The following is a 14,392-nucleotide window of genomic DNA, read 5'->3' on the forward strand; positions in this document are numbered from 1 at the left end:
TAGGACCAACAATTTATGAGGTTATGCAGGCATTAGTGGTAACACTGATTTATTTCATTTCCAAATTAAGACCACACCTTCAAATCCTTTCATTGAACCCATGGCAACAGACTGTCCACGTTAGGTAAGGCATATTGGAAGAACAATACAGTGTTAAGCTCACCAAAAAAATCTAAGCCAAAGCCATAATTTCCAGCAGCAGATATTAATGTTTCTTTGGGGATCCAGTCATTTGAGTAAATATTGGACTTCCAAAAAACACAGAACTGCAAAGGAGTGCAAGGCAGGGTCCAAACCAAGGCTCCTGTGAGCAGATATATCCACACAGCACAGTGTTGTTCTAAGCACACGCAGTAAACCTGGCTCCAGAATCTACCTATGAATGGCACAGAGCCTGGGCTAATACATCCTGCCTTTCAGCACAGTCTGTTAGCTCAGACTTGGTGCCAAACTGACAAGGCTGTACAGCACCAGGCTCTGGGGCAGCCTCTGTGTTGTACTCACTGTGCTGGGTAAGTGGCTCCAGGGAGAAAAGCACTCATAGATCAGATACTCCTTTTGCCACTTTTTTTTGCATAACCCCCTGCAGCTCCAGGCTGGGGCAGAGGGGCTGGAAAGCTGGAAAAGGCCCTGAGAATGCTGTCCCTGTGCTGGGGCCACACCTTGAGTGCTGGGGGCAGTTCTGGGCCCCTCAGACAAGAGAGACATTGAGGGGCTGGAGCACTGAGGGAACAGAGCTGGGGAAGGGTCTGGAGCACCAGGAGCGGCTGAGGGAGGCTCAGCCTGGAGAAAAGGGGGCTCAGAGAGGACGTTCTCAGTCTCTGCCACAACCTGATGGCAGGATGGAGCCACGTGAGGATTGCTCTTTTCTCCTAGGGAACAAGGGACTGGATGAGAAGAAGAGGCTTCAGGTTGTGCCAGGGGAGGTTTAGGTTAGATATCAGGAAACACACCTTTCCTGAAAGGGTTGTCAGGCATTGGCATAGGCTTCTCAGGAAAGTGGGGAAGCCACCATCTCTGGAAGCGTTCAAAAAAATGCATGGATGTGGCATTTGGAGACATGGTTTGATGGGTGAACATGGCAGTGCTGGGTTAATGGTTGGACTTCATAATTTTAGAGGCCTTCTCCAACCTCAATAATTCTATGATTTTGAAAGTCCTGTCTCTTCTGTCTCTCTACAAGTGGACTTCTCCCCCTGAAAATTTTGGAGGCTATTTCCTAACAGCGATGGCAAGCAAACTGTTATCACTGGACACTCCACGTTTAGCAAACCCCTCCACTAATTGTTTTCCTGCAGCTTCTCTCAGATGAGTTTCCCTCTGCCTATACAACCTTTACCACTGGGTGAAAAGCAACTTTCTTTGTGCTTGACATTCCTGCCACAGAAAGAGTGGTTCTGATGGCAACATAGTTTGGTACATCAAGACGGGCCAACCACAGCTTCAGCTGCAAGGCTTTTGCTTCTTCTCATCCTACGCAAACAAGAGCAAATTGCTAAAGATGCTCCTTTTAATACTTCCTGGTTCTGTGTTAATTACTAAGTTTTACTAATTTAACCAGAATCAATGTTGGTTACAAATGAAACAGACAAGTCCTTACCCTCAACAGCCAGTGAGACAATGCCTTGTGTGTCCTCCACCCCGTACATGATGTCGCAGCGATAGACGCCAGCATCACTTGCACGCAGCTTCAAGAAGGTCAGCGAGGCATCACCAGTCTCTTCTGAGTGGGTTGGGACAGACACTCTGTCCCTGTAGTTCTGACCTATCTTGATGTTGCCATTCTGGGCCACCAGGACGGTGGTTTCTTTCGCGTCTTTCCCGCTTTTATCCAGTTCCACCTTTGACCACTTGATCCGGAGGTACTCGGCTGCATAGCTGGAGGCTATGGTGGGGGTGGTTGAGAAGAAACATGGCAGCACTGAAGTCCCAGAGAGAGAACCCTTCACCATGATTTTTTTTTCTGCTTTAACTAGGAAAAGGGGAGAGAGGGGGGAGAGAAAGGAGAAATCACATTAATGAAATGGGAAACAAATATATTTTGTTGTTATTTAAAGATTTGCTTGCACAAGACCTGAAACACCTGAACCTTAGCTAATTTGACTGGTTAGGATAAGTTTAAAAAGAGTTTTTACCAATCTTACACTGCTGCTGGAGCCCTTTTCTCCTTGGGCAAATTTAATTCTGGTTTATTTTCTCAATTTGTTACAGTCACCAAGTTATTGACCTTTGGAAACTGGTCTGAAATTTGAGGTGACAGATGAACCGCAAGGGCTGTTTCTTCAATTGACAGGAAGAAGATCATTCTGAGTGCAAGATGATGAGTTATCTCTCACCTGTTGCTGACCAAAACAATACATACATGGGAGTTTACTGGTGTTTACACCTTGCCTTTCCTCACAGCAGCTTGTTCATGTGCTCCTGTCCTCAGAGGAAAGCGCAGCCCATGACTTTGCCAACATGATATCCCTGACTCCTCTATTCTTCCAGGGGTTAACTCTTTTTACTGCAGAGGTGCTGAAACAAAAGCCTTTTCAATGAGATTCCCCCAAATAGTCACTCTTTCAAAGTTGTTTCCTTGTAGCCTCAGGGGCTTTAACACATTGTGGAAATTAATTATCTCAGGATGTTAAGCAAAGAAGGAAGTAAAGCACAGAGAAGGTCCCTGCTTGGCTTAGACTTGACGTGATAGGACCTTTGTCATTTTTATGACACCTCCAGCTGCAAACGTTTTGCAAGCACTTCCATCTGACAATATCCTGAGGGAGAAGTTGACTACTGTTCATCCAACCTGCACACAGCAATTTGAAAGAGGATTTCTGATGGATTTACTTTTTTATGCGCTGTTATTTCATCATACATGGCTTAATGAACGTTAAAAGCTGATACACAACAGAATCTATTTCACCTCTTTCGCTGTCCTGCACTCTAACGTTTTTTGAAAGGTGGAACTTGGCCACCATTATGGTGAACTAGGAGTCATAAAGTTTAGAAGTATAATAAATTAATATACTAGACACCAACAAAGTGATACATGAAGTAGGAGACACCACTACATGAAAATTACCTAGCTATTTATCCATAATAAAAATATAATCTCTTCATCTCTCTGGAAAGAGTAGAGGATTGGGGGAGGGAGGGAAATTAAAGAAGAGGAAAAGAGAAAGAGAAAAAAAGAAGAGGTTTTTTACCTTTCTTTAAAAAGAATGAAAAAAAAAGAAGAAAAATGTAAAATTGCTCAAGTTGATTATTTTAACAGAGATAGACTACTTTATACAGGATAAAGTATTAACAGTATTATCCAAAAAAGTTCAATAAAAGAATCACAGCTTGATGCCCAAGCGTTTCAATAATAAAGAACTAACGAGAAAAAGAGAAAAATTATCTGATACAGGGGATCCTCAGAATGGAAGTTCTCAGGTCCTTTCCATCTGGCCTCCCTAACTACAATTCCTTGGGAACAAAATTTGGATAGAATCAAGATGATGGCATCAAAACTGATTAGATTAGAGACCTTTTATATCACCTTTAATTTCTTGAAAATTCCCTGAGTTACAGTAGGTTAGAGATAAAGAAGCAGAATGAATTCTCAGTTCTATCAGTTGTGATGGAATTACCGCCAAATTTCACAGGTGGAAGATTAAAATCAGTCTCAAAATATTTAGTATTTATTATCATCTCTTATCATCTATAGACATTACAGGAAATTTCTTCTTAAATGAAGAATGACCTAGTTATAATTATTCTGACTGACAGGATTTTAACAAACATTTGAGAACATTGTTTCTGATTATGAGTGATCCGCAATATCAGCACTGACCCTGAGGAAATTTCTTCTCTTTAAAACCTTCATATCAGCTAACTGGAACCCTTGGCAAATAACACATATCATAATGATGTGCAAACTAGATCCACCCTAAATTGTGTTACATCCCAGAACAGGAGACTGTAGCTACAGACACATTTCTCTAACTCCAGAAAGCACCACAGAAAAAAACCTAATTGTTTTGAGGAGAGGAGGGAAGAAAGAGAAGAAGGAAGAGAAGAAGGAGAAGGAAAAGGAGGAGAAGGAGAAAGAAGGAGAAGCAGAAGCTTTTTCCTACTGAAAAAAACCCCAAAACTATTTGTCTGATATGGTATCTGAAATATAAGATTAATTGATGTCCTGCACAATTCTGAAAAGCCTGATTTCTAGTCCAAATTAGTTAGTCTAGCAGAATTTACTGACCAAAGCAGAAAGCATCAATGTCTTATAGTAGTCCATATAGCCCTTTTTTTCCCTTTAGCATTTTCCCTGTGGTATACTCCATGTCATCCACTATCAATGGTATGTGATAGACTATTTCTTAGAAGGGATATGGACGGCAAAAGTATGACCAAAACATTAAGTAACTCCTTGTAAATTGGAGAACAAACTCAGAAAATCAAGTATTTACCAATGTTAATACTAAGTTTCCACCCCATGTAGGACCTAGAACATTTATGACATCTGTACTCTTAAGAAGAGAATGGTTTTGAAAATACTTTGCTTGCTGGAAAAGAATATAAGAATTTTCCTCAGTTACTGACCAGTCTGTATCACTCAGGCATAATTAATTTATTAGAGAAAATGTGCAGACAATAAGGAAATAAAACACACAGCTAAACCCAAATTACCTGGCCACAACACTTATTTTGGCAGAACTCCCAGCAAAGTCAATGAGGGAGTTGTACAAGATGGTGGGACTAGAGTTAGTGCAGTTGTATTTTGGGCAGGTCCTGGAGGTAATGTGCCTCATGTATTGGGGATTTTTGTTGTCATGCTTCTATAATTCCTCCCAGTCCACTATGCCAGCTGCAAAGTCAACTCATCCTACCAATGACACATAGCTTGATAATTTCCTTTGGAGGTGGAATCAAGGACTTCTTGCTTGAGGACAAAGCCTCTTTTGTACATTTGTACATTTCTTCTGTGATAAATGTTACAAAATTCTTAAAGTGTGAATCCAAGGAGATAAAAAAAATTATGGAATTCTGCCCGTCTGTGTCACGTCAACCATAATGACCAGACTGGTAGGTCTGCAATGGACAAGGAGTCTGAAGAAAAGAATGCCCTACATGAAGTGACACTGCTTAGAGGAGTGATTTTACTACATAATTAAGCTTAATTGAACAGAATGTTGCTACTGACTATGCAGACAAATCTCACATGCTTAAAGAATAAAAGATTCCATTCATTTTTAGCTAAATTGATGAGAAAAAAAAATTGCATCTCATTTTTCAGTTCATCAACAACCTGCCTAGACATATGGTATATTGCCCTGCCTAGCAGCAGATAGAAAGGATCAACAAAATTATGTGTTTTCTTAATTCAACCACTAGCACTGAGCCTAAGAGAAGTCTTTTCATTAACCACAAATCTCTTAATGAAGGTAATGATGAATTAAATTGAGTGCACCACTTACACAAACTTGTATGAAACTGACAGCAGAAGCAAGGCTCTGAGGCCCAACAAAAACCCTCAGGGAGTCTTTTACTAGTTGGTTTGTGGTCTAAGCAAGAAGAATAAGAGAAGGAGGCATAGAGTGATGGAGAACTACTTTTATAGTCTGCGGGAAAGTCACAGGAAGCCAGGGAAATGTAAATCTCAGCTGCAGAATTCAACATAACATATGCAGACATTATAGACATGAACACATGTAGTTCATAGCACCCAAAACACAAACATGATCACACAAACTGATATTTACACTGGCATGTTGTTTATATACTTTTGAAAGAATGTACCACAGCTACAATCTAGGGGATTTCTGCTACCTTCTGGATTACAGAGCTTTCACAGAAGGGTGCTCACCCATGGCATGACAAATAGACACTTAAAACAGGTAAGGAAAACTCCAGTATAATCACAGGGTCCAGCTCGTAAACTACAATACCCTAACACCAGTTCAAAGTGAGTAAATGCCATACTGGCAGCAGGCATAAATCTTGATGATGAACTTCTGTCATTAATCCTTCACCTGTACCTGAGCTAAAAAAGGTCTCACAGAGGGATAGTCATGGAACCCAGAATCTTAAACCCCATTTCCTGCTGCCTCCTGACACACATCTGAGAATTCAAAGTCTTAAAGAAGCCATGCAAGGCCATTCTTAACCTCAAAGAAAAACACTTTTGTTACTACATAAAATCTAAGGAGAATGCTGTGCAAAAACTGCAGGTATTTATGAATGCGACCATTCAAAAAGATGAGAGTGAAAAGCAAAGACAGGAATAGTGGTGAGTGGTGGGAATTTGTGTCTCACAAAAGATTTCAAGGTTTCAATTTTGTGTTCAAATTAAGGATTTGAAAAGAAGAGGTTGAAACTCAAGATGTCTAACCCTTCAAAATGCTGAGATGTATTTTATTTTTAGAGTATTTTCAAACAAAAGAAACAGCTGCACACATAAAGATTGTGTGAGTCTTCTAACACTCATCCTTAAAAATATTATTACACAAACTGACTGCAAAAGAGAAGGATGAGAGTTGATTCCAGAGGCTCTTTGGGATCATGAATTGAATTAATTTATGAAAAAGGCAATTTTTTATTCTTTGTCTTCCTCGCCATGGCCATACTTTGAGTTTGTTTGTCTCTCCATGGTAAAAGAATGGTCTTCAAAAATAAACCCCACAAAGTTCACAGTGTGTTCTAGGAAAATCAGGGTCAAAAATTCTCTCAAAAATTTGGGGCAAATAAGGATGGGTCGCAACCTGGTTTACATTCCAAAGAAGTCTTTACTGGGACATTCATCTAGAACTTTCTTAAAGACCAAAAATTCTACTCTGGAGATAACAGGAGCCTTTAAGAGGTAATAAAAAGTGGAGTAAGTTAGGGACATCTAGAGATGCCCTGCTATTCCAGGGATGGAGAATCCACAACTTTTCTGGGTGACTTGTGCCACTGTCTCACCACCCTTACTGTAAAATATTTCTTCCTTATATCCAATCTAAACTTATTCTCTTTCAGTCTAAAACTGTTGTCCCTTGTCCTGCTCTAGTAAGAAACCTGCTTGAGGTAAAAATCAACTTTTTTTTTAGTTAGGTCCACTAAGCATAATAGTCTTCTCCTTTATCTTTCAGAACTGCCTAGAGATTTTGCTAGCAACAGTGTTCAAGCTGGGCAGGAAAAAAAAAAGAGTAAATTTGATTTTCCCAAAGTCTAAATTCAGCTTGAGGAGTTCTTAGAAAGAGGGGGAAAAGAAAATAAAGAAAGATCTCGTTTTGAAACTTGGGAAAGCTGTTATCCCAATTTTGTGAGCCTACAGCAACAGTAGGGACGTTGTCCTTACTGACTCAAAATTTCAAATAACCATAGCAACCACACATGAATACATACTCTAGTTCTAGCATGTAATTGTCAGGAGAAGTAGTAAGGGCTCTTTCCTTTCCACCCAAACTGCAGACCTGCAGCTGCCCTTACACATCCTTGCTCCAGACCCCAGCAGCTAAGTCCTGGGAAACACACCACCAGTTGGACCACTAAATTTATTTTAATGAATGGTTCTGGGTACAACAGACTTACCTTTAGGTAGCATATATGTTATAACTAATGTAGAGCACATCCATAAGATACTTTTTATACTTAACAACATCTTGACCTAGAAATAAAGAACAAAAGGAGAAGTTGTTAGTGTTGCATTGTGTTCTTAACAAATGATGTAACTCAGTATATCAGTGTTTATTACTGATATCAGAAGCGGTCCTTCCTGCTTCCAGGGTGTCTCCATTCAATAATTTATGAAGGAGATTTGTTATAATGACGATGTATCCCTCTGGAATGTAGATCTATAATGAGTTTCAGGTGATTGAGTCCAGAGGGATATTCAGACACATCAGTTCTCTTTGAGTTTGCTTCTCACTCCCTTTACAGGCTCCACCTTTAACAGCTGAAGGGTTCTCCACATGTATCATATGTACACAACAATAATTGCATCTTCATAACAGCATTTCTCCATTTCTATTTCAGTTCATAGTTACACACACCAAACCTCTCAAAAATTTCAAAAGCATGCTGACAATAGCATTACAGACCCCACAGACACCAACAACTATTAGGGGTTTATAAGTCCCTCATCCATACAGTTACTATAGGTAATTGTACCATAGGTACCATCCAGACATCAGAAAAAATAACTTTCAGCAGCAGTTTTCCAAACCCTGCCATTGAAAAAGTTTTATCACAAAACCCTGATAATTACTGTCAAAATATGCTACTTGGGTTCCTCACTTGGCCAAGTAGCCTGACTGATAGTTTTCTCCTGTCCAAGAGAGATTACTCAAAGTTGAGCTGCTCTAAGAATCAGCGTAGCAGAGGTTTATAACACAGAGATATGCCTGTGTTATAACTATGGAACCTGCATCACACAAATGTATAATGGAAAACATTAATACATTTTAAAATCTTCACAAGTGATAGTGAATATGACAGCAAGACACACAGAAAGACATCTCTAGAAAACTGCTGTTGATGTCCTCAACCTCAGGACAGTTCTCTCCACAGCTCACAGCTGTGGCCCATACTTCACACGGGTCTGTGTGAGCTGCTGTATGTTCTGTAACGTCTGAGCAGCTCAGAAAAGACACAAAACATCCCAAACCGAGCCTTTCCAATGAGCCAAGCTAAAAATTCCCACCCGTTAGGGCTGAAAACCCCAAAGACCTTCATTCCCTATACATGGATGGCCAGAGCCGGATGGTTGCACTAGGAAACATCTGCTGCAATGTATTCCCAGGGCGTGGAGGAAGAAATGCAGCTGCTTTCCACAGATCTGGCTGTGCACTGCCAAGGACACCCCATCTCTGCCTCAGCCATTCAGGAGGGCTGAGTGTACAGTGTGATATCACTTATTTTGCAACATGAACTTCATGGAATTTGCGCTTCTCATGTCCCAAACAAGAATCAGGGACATCTTTGACTTCATTCAGTTTAAGCCCTATCTGCCATAAAACTTTTTCTGAAGACCCTAACACACAACCCCAATACCCAGACAGTTTCATGTCTCTGTACATTTACACAAGTCAACCTGCATGTGAAGAAAACAAAAGTGGCTATTTAATAGCTAATCTTAAAATTCTATACTGTACTCTGATATAAATTCCCTGTAGAAGGTTGCTATGAGTGAGGAAGTTGCACAAAATCAGAGCTGCAGACATTGAAGTCCTTTAAATGCAACAGACCAGCTCTGAAATACAGATAGTCACGTTTGCTGAGATAAACACTTAAATGATCCTCATTATAACACAATAATTAAAGAATAGAGAGGTCAATCTGAGCCTCCACAGACTAGAAGGCCCTTCAAGCAATGCTTGTATCCTGAAGCTGCTGGAAGCCCCAAGCACCCTACTGGTCCCCCACAAGCTCTCTGAAGAGAGCACAGAAAGAAGACTGAGAGAATTCTCCACCTCCCAAGGTGGTGGGTGACGGACCTGCCTACAAGACAACGTGAAAGATTGGGCTCCTGTGAAAGCTGAGTGGCTCCAAACCTTCTTTAGAGATTTTCTATCCCCATGTGCTCCCGTGTGTCACACATTGGCTACACCAACAGCAAAACAAAAAATCCTGAACAGAATGTTTACAAGTTTAGCTTTCCATATTTACCCCCATGCTTTATCTTCCTCCTCCTCCCCCCAAAGGCAACCTCAGCTTTTGGGACCAGAAACCAGGAGAATCAAAGACAATGGCCAAGGAAAAGAATAAAGTAAATAAAGTATTTTCTTTTTCCTGGACACGGGTTGCATGTTGCATCCACCTCCTGCTCCATTGTCCTGGCTCTGATCTGGAGTTCCTGGGCACCTGGCACATACCAATGGAAGCCCGTTGACCTTGGAAGCTCGTTGCAATACTGTCATGACACAACTGATTCCAGGTTTGGCAAAGACAAACCCTGCTGCTCCGCTCCCAGTCACCAAACACAACATGCACACCCACAGCGACGTGTGAAAACAGAGAGGCAACTGTGGAAGGACAATTTTTGAGGTATCCATGGGAACAGAGGAGAACACTTGTGGCTGTGATGGTTCTAATCTTTTTACTGAGCAGAGCAGGAATTACACCTGCTGCACCAGAAGCTCGGATGGCTCCAAAAAACTACACTGATTGAGCACCGAGATTATTATGAGACATCTGCCAAAAATCCCCACCTATCTATTGGAACACCACCTCTTGACTTTTTATAAATCTTCCTTATCCTGAAATGCTTACGGGAGCAATGAAAAACCCCAGGGGAATGGTTTGATTTCCAACCCTCAGGCTCAGGAGTGTGATTCCCAAACAACTCTCCAGACCCGAGGGCTGGTTGTCACGCTATGGTCCTTGGTGGGCTCCCATAAATACTCCTGGGTTACCGAGTGCTGTTCCCCTACAGCTGCCAGAATTAGATGTGCAATTACTCCTGCCACCCTCTCCAAACATGCAGACCATAACAGAAGCACCCTGCTCAGTCCCCCAGGGCAGCCCAGCTTAGGGGAAAGTGGAGCTTTGCAGACCTGGTGCCAAAGTTCCTCCCAGGAGCCACAGGCAAGGCAGAGGCTGCAGTTTACACCTTGCATCCCAATTCCCCTTCAGTGCTGCCCACATTTCCAGGACACTGGCCTATGGCTGCTCCTGCCTCCTCCCCTTTTGCTGGCAGAGGATGTAGCTGACTGTGCTCCCTTGCAGCCTCCTAAGCAAAATCGCCACTCTAAAACTGGTTTGTGTTTCCCATTTCTGCACTCTACAGCTCACATAAGTCTGCTGTCTGACTGCCATAATGCCCCTAAGTCCACTGCAATTAGCCAAAATCCTTCTAAACGTACCTTTTTCCGCAGGCATTTTTTTTCCCCTTGGTTTCACTACACCCAGAGTAAAAGAAATCCATAACACTATGAGAAAAGCTTGCCAGCTAAAGCTGCAAGACTTGAGTAAGTGTTTAATTTCCACCTTCTGTTAAAAAAAAGTATCTCACTTAAAATGAGAAAACTTGGGTTGTCTGCTGACTAGTTTCCAACCAGACTAATCCACTTTATTAGGAGCTACCACAGGCAGATGGATCTACAGTGGGAATTTGCACTGCATTTTTAAATGTGATGCAACCCTGAGTGCAGCATCTTTTAACCAAAAGTTGCCAAAGTCTTTGTCAAACTTCACATCTTTAAAAACTTGCAGTGGGAGTTCTCTCTGTGGAGACAAAGCACGTCTCCTATTTTTGCAGGCACTGCTACCTTCCCTTACTACAGCAAAAACTCATAGGAGCAGTAAGTTCTGACCAAATTCCAGCTTGTGTTTAGTTTACAATGTAAGCTTGATCTCACACCAATGCTATTTTAATTTAACCAGATGGGAGAACATCATGTCTCTCTTTCTGTTTAAAACTCCAGGTTCAGAAAGACAGTGAATTGTCCTGGTGTGCAACAGACTAAAGTTCACCATCCAAAAACTACTCCCATTTTCTCTGAAGCTGGGAGAGTGAGGAATTAGCTCCTTTGATGGAGGTAACACTGTCTCTGAAGCCTGCAACTCCTCAGGTCACACTGAAGTTGATTCAGCACATGGTCCACAGCTGCATTGTGAATGCTGAACGTGTTCCTTAAACACATAAAAAGCAGCCTCTGCCCACTGACCCTCATAGTGAAAGTCAGAAGGATATAAAAAACTAAAAGAAAAAATAAAAATAGGAGGGAGGAACCCAACAGAATCTAGTGCTGGAGAAGTGAAGGAAGGTTGCTGCTCATACTAATGGGTAAAACAGCAAATTACAACTTCCCAGTGGAATCCCAATAAGCTGGAAACGACCAGAACAACTCTTGCTACCTCCCAAGCTCTGAAACTTCACAGCTACCATCCTTTCTCAAACATGCACACATTCTACACTTTCTTTTGCTCCTGCAGCCCTTTGATCCTTTTACACTGCCTGACTGTTTATTGCTGACATGTATCCACCTCACCATTAGCGCTGCTTAATTAACTTTGCCAGTTTCACCACGTCTATGCCACATGATTAATTAGTCCACTGTGCTGCCACACGGTGCATCAGCCTGCATCTGATTCATCAGCAATCTCTGCTTGGCCTGTTATCACTTGGGAAGGTCCTCCTAAGGCCTTGAGAAGGTCCTGGGGGCTACTGCATCATCCCTTCCTCACCACCTTCTGCAGCTGGGGGGGAAAATCTTCCACACTGAAGCCTCACTAGCCAGAGTGCTGGCTCTAGCCTGGAGCACAGATAGGAAAAGTGAGCAGAGCACAGTGAGTTCTGGTGCTCCTCGCTGTGGCAGTGCTGCCTCAGGACATCCCTCCCAGTCCGGCACTCATTTATGCCTGAAGGGGCTCCAGGCTCTGGTACAGCCATGCAGAGACATGCTGGAAAACTTCCAGAGGCAGTGCGTGGAGAGATGACCCAGAGTCCAGGAGTCTGTGGAGGAGCAATGAGCACACCTTGCTCCTTCCAGCACCCTCCCAGTGCCAGCTCCAGCTTCCCACTCCTGCTTCCCAAAGCCATTGAATATCCCAAGCTGCACCCACAACGATCATTGATTCTAACTTCTGGCCCTCACAGGACACCCCAAGAATCCCACCGTGTCCCTGAGACCATTGTCCAAACGCGGCCTTGAGGCCCGGACCACTGCCCGGGGGGCCTGGTCCAGACATCCCCTGCCCACCTGTCCTGAGCACCCACACTGGTGAAGGGAGCAAGAAGCACAGTCATGGATAAATGACACAAAGGTGCTGCTCGTGGCATCCTCAGGTATGACCCCGTGCTGCCATCACAGGGGTTCAGCGCCAGGACCAGCCTGTGGGCTGGGTTAGGGACTCCTCAGTGAATCCTGGGGTCCATCCAGTACCAGTGCTAAACTCAAGAGAGGTTGAGGGTGCCCTCACCCTGCTGCACCTTCTCCACAGCTCCAATCCCATCTGATGGCACTGAGGGGCCACCTAGAGCTGGGAAAGACCCCAGTTCCACATCACTGTCAAACACAGCCCTTCAGGCACTGCCAGCTCTCCTGTCACAGAATCACTGAATAGTTTGGGTTGGAAGAGACCTCAAAGATCATCCCATTCCACCCCCTGCCCTGGGCAGAGACATCTTCCACTATCCCAGGGTGCTCCAAGACCTGTCCAACCCAGCCTTGGACACTTCCAGGGATGGGGCCCCCACAGCTACTCTGGGCAACCTGTACCAGGGCCTTACCAGCCTCACAGGGAAGAATTCCTTCCCAATATCCCATCTAACCCTGCCCTCTGTCAGTTGAAGCCATTCCCCCTTGTCCTGTCACTCCAGGTCCTTGTAAATAGTCTCTCTCCATGTTCCTTGTAGCCCCTTCAGGCACTGTAAGGCCACAACTATGTCACCCCATATCCTTCTCTTCTCCAGGCTGAACAATCCCAATTCTCCCAGCCTTCCCTCACAGCAGAGGTGCTCCATCCCTCTGATCATCTTGGTGCCTCCTCTGGACTCGCTCCAACAGGTCCGTGTCTTTCTTTGTGCCTAGAACCCCAGAGCTGGATGGGGAGTACGAGGAACAGACCAAAACAGAGAAGCCACAGGGTTGTTTGGTTGTTGTTTTGTTTTTTTTTGTTCGAGGGTGTTTCTTTTTAATTATTTTATTACGATGATGATTTGGGGTTTGGGATTTTTTTTTTCGGGGGGAGGGGGTGGGAATTTTCCCCTCTCAGTGAGGAGTCCAGAGCCCTCGGGCGGGAAAGCGGCGGCCGCCGCGATGCCGCCATTGCCGCCGGGGGGCGCCGCGGTGCCGCCGCCGCGCTCGCCCCGTTCCTCGACAGCGGCCGCGCCCCCACACCGGGACCCCCAAACCCGGGATCCCTAAAACCAGGACCCCCCAAACCGGCCCCGTGGACAGCCCAAAGCCCAGCCTTGTCACAGCCGCCCCCTGCCCCGGCTGCGCGCCCAGCGGGCTGCGGCACCGGGCCCGCCCCGTCCCGCGCCCCGCCGGTCTCTCCAGCTCCTCATGAGGGAGGAGGAAACTTCCTCTTTCGCTCCGGCTTAAGAAAAAAAAAAGAGAGAGAAAAAAAAACCCGCACGGAAATAAAACCAATCCCTAAATCCATCCGACATTCATACTCTCCCATCCTGGGATGGGTCTCAAAGCTCATGCCTAAATTGAAAAAGGAAAAGGGTGGAAAAGGGGAAGGAGGAAGAGAAAGAAGGAGGGTGAAAGGAGAGGCAAAGGGGAAAGAAGCATGAGAAAGAAAAAAGGGGGAAAGGGAAAACAGGGAGGAAAAAGGGAAAAAGGGGGAAGGGAAAAAAGGAAGGGAAAGGGAAAAAAGGGGGAAGGGAAAAAAGAGAGAGAAAGGGGAAAAAGGAAGGGAAGGGCAAAAAAGGGGGGGGAGGGGAAAAAAGGGGGGGAAGGAAAAAAAGGGGGGGAAGGAAAAAAAGGGGGGG

General features: G+C 43.9%; 1 protein-coding gene across 1 annotated transcript in view; it reads right to left on the reverse strand.

Moving 5' to 3' along the window:
- Positions 1-14,392, reverse strand: part of LOC113981790 (versican core protein-like) — a 112,992-nt gene that overhangs the window by 96,854 nt on the left and 1,746 nt on the right. The window contains exons 2-3 of the mRNA XM_027709378.1: positions 7,540-7,615; positions 1,601-1,972 (exon numbers count right to left, since the gene is read on the reverse strand). Of these exons, the coding sequence (XP_027565179.1) occupies positions 1,601-1,972; positions 7,540-7,609 (442 nt within the window). The 5' untranslated portion in view covers positions 7,610-7,615. The remainder of the gene's footprint in view (positions 1-1,600; positions 1,973-7,539; positions 7,616-14,392) is intronic.

Source organism: Neopelma chrysocephalum, unplaced genomic scaffold, assembly GCF_003984885.1.
Source record: "Neopelma chrysocephalum unplaced genomic scaffold, ASM398488v2 Primary Assembly neopelma1_96773, whole genome shotgun sequence".
In the NCBI taxonomy this organism is placed as follows: Eukaryota; Metazoa; Chordata; class Aves; order Passeriformes; family Pipridae; genus Neopelma; species Neopelma chrysocephalum.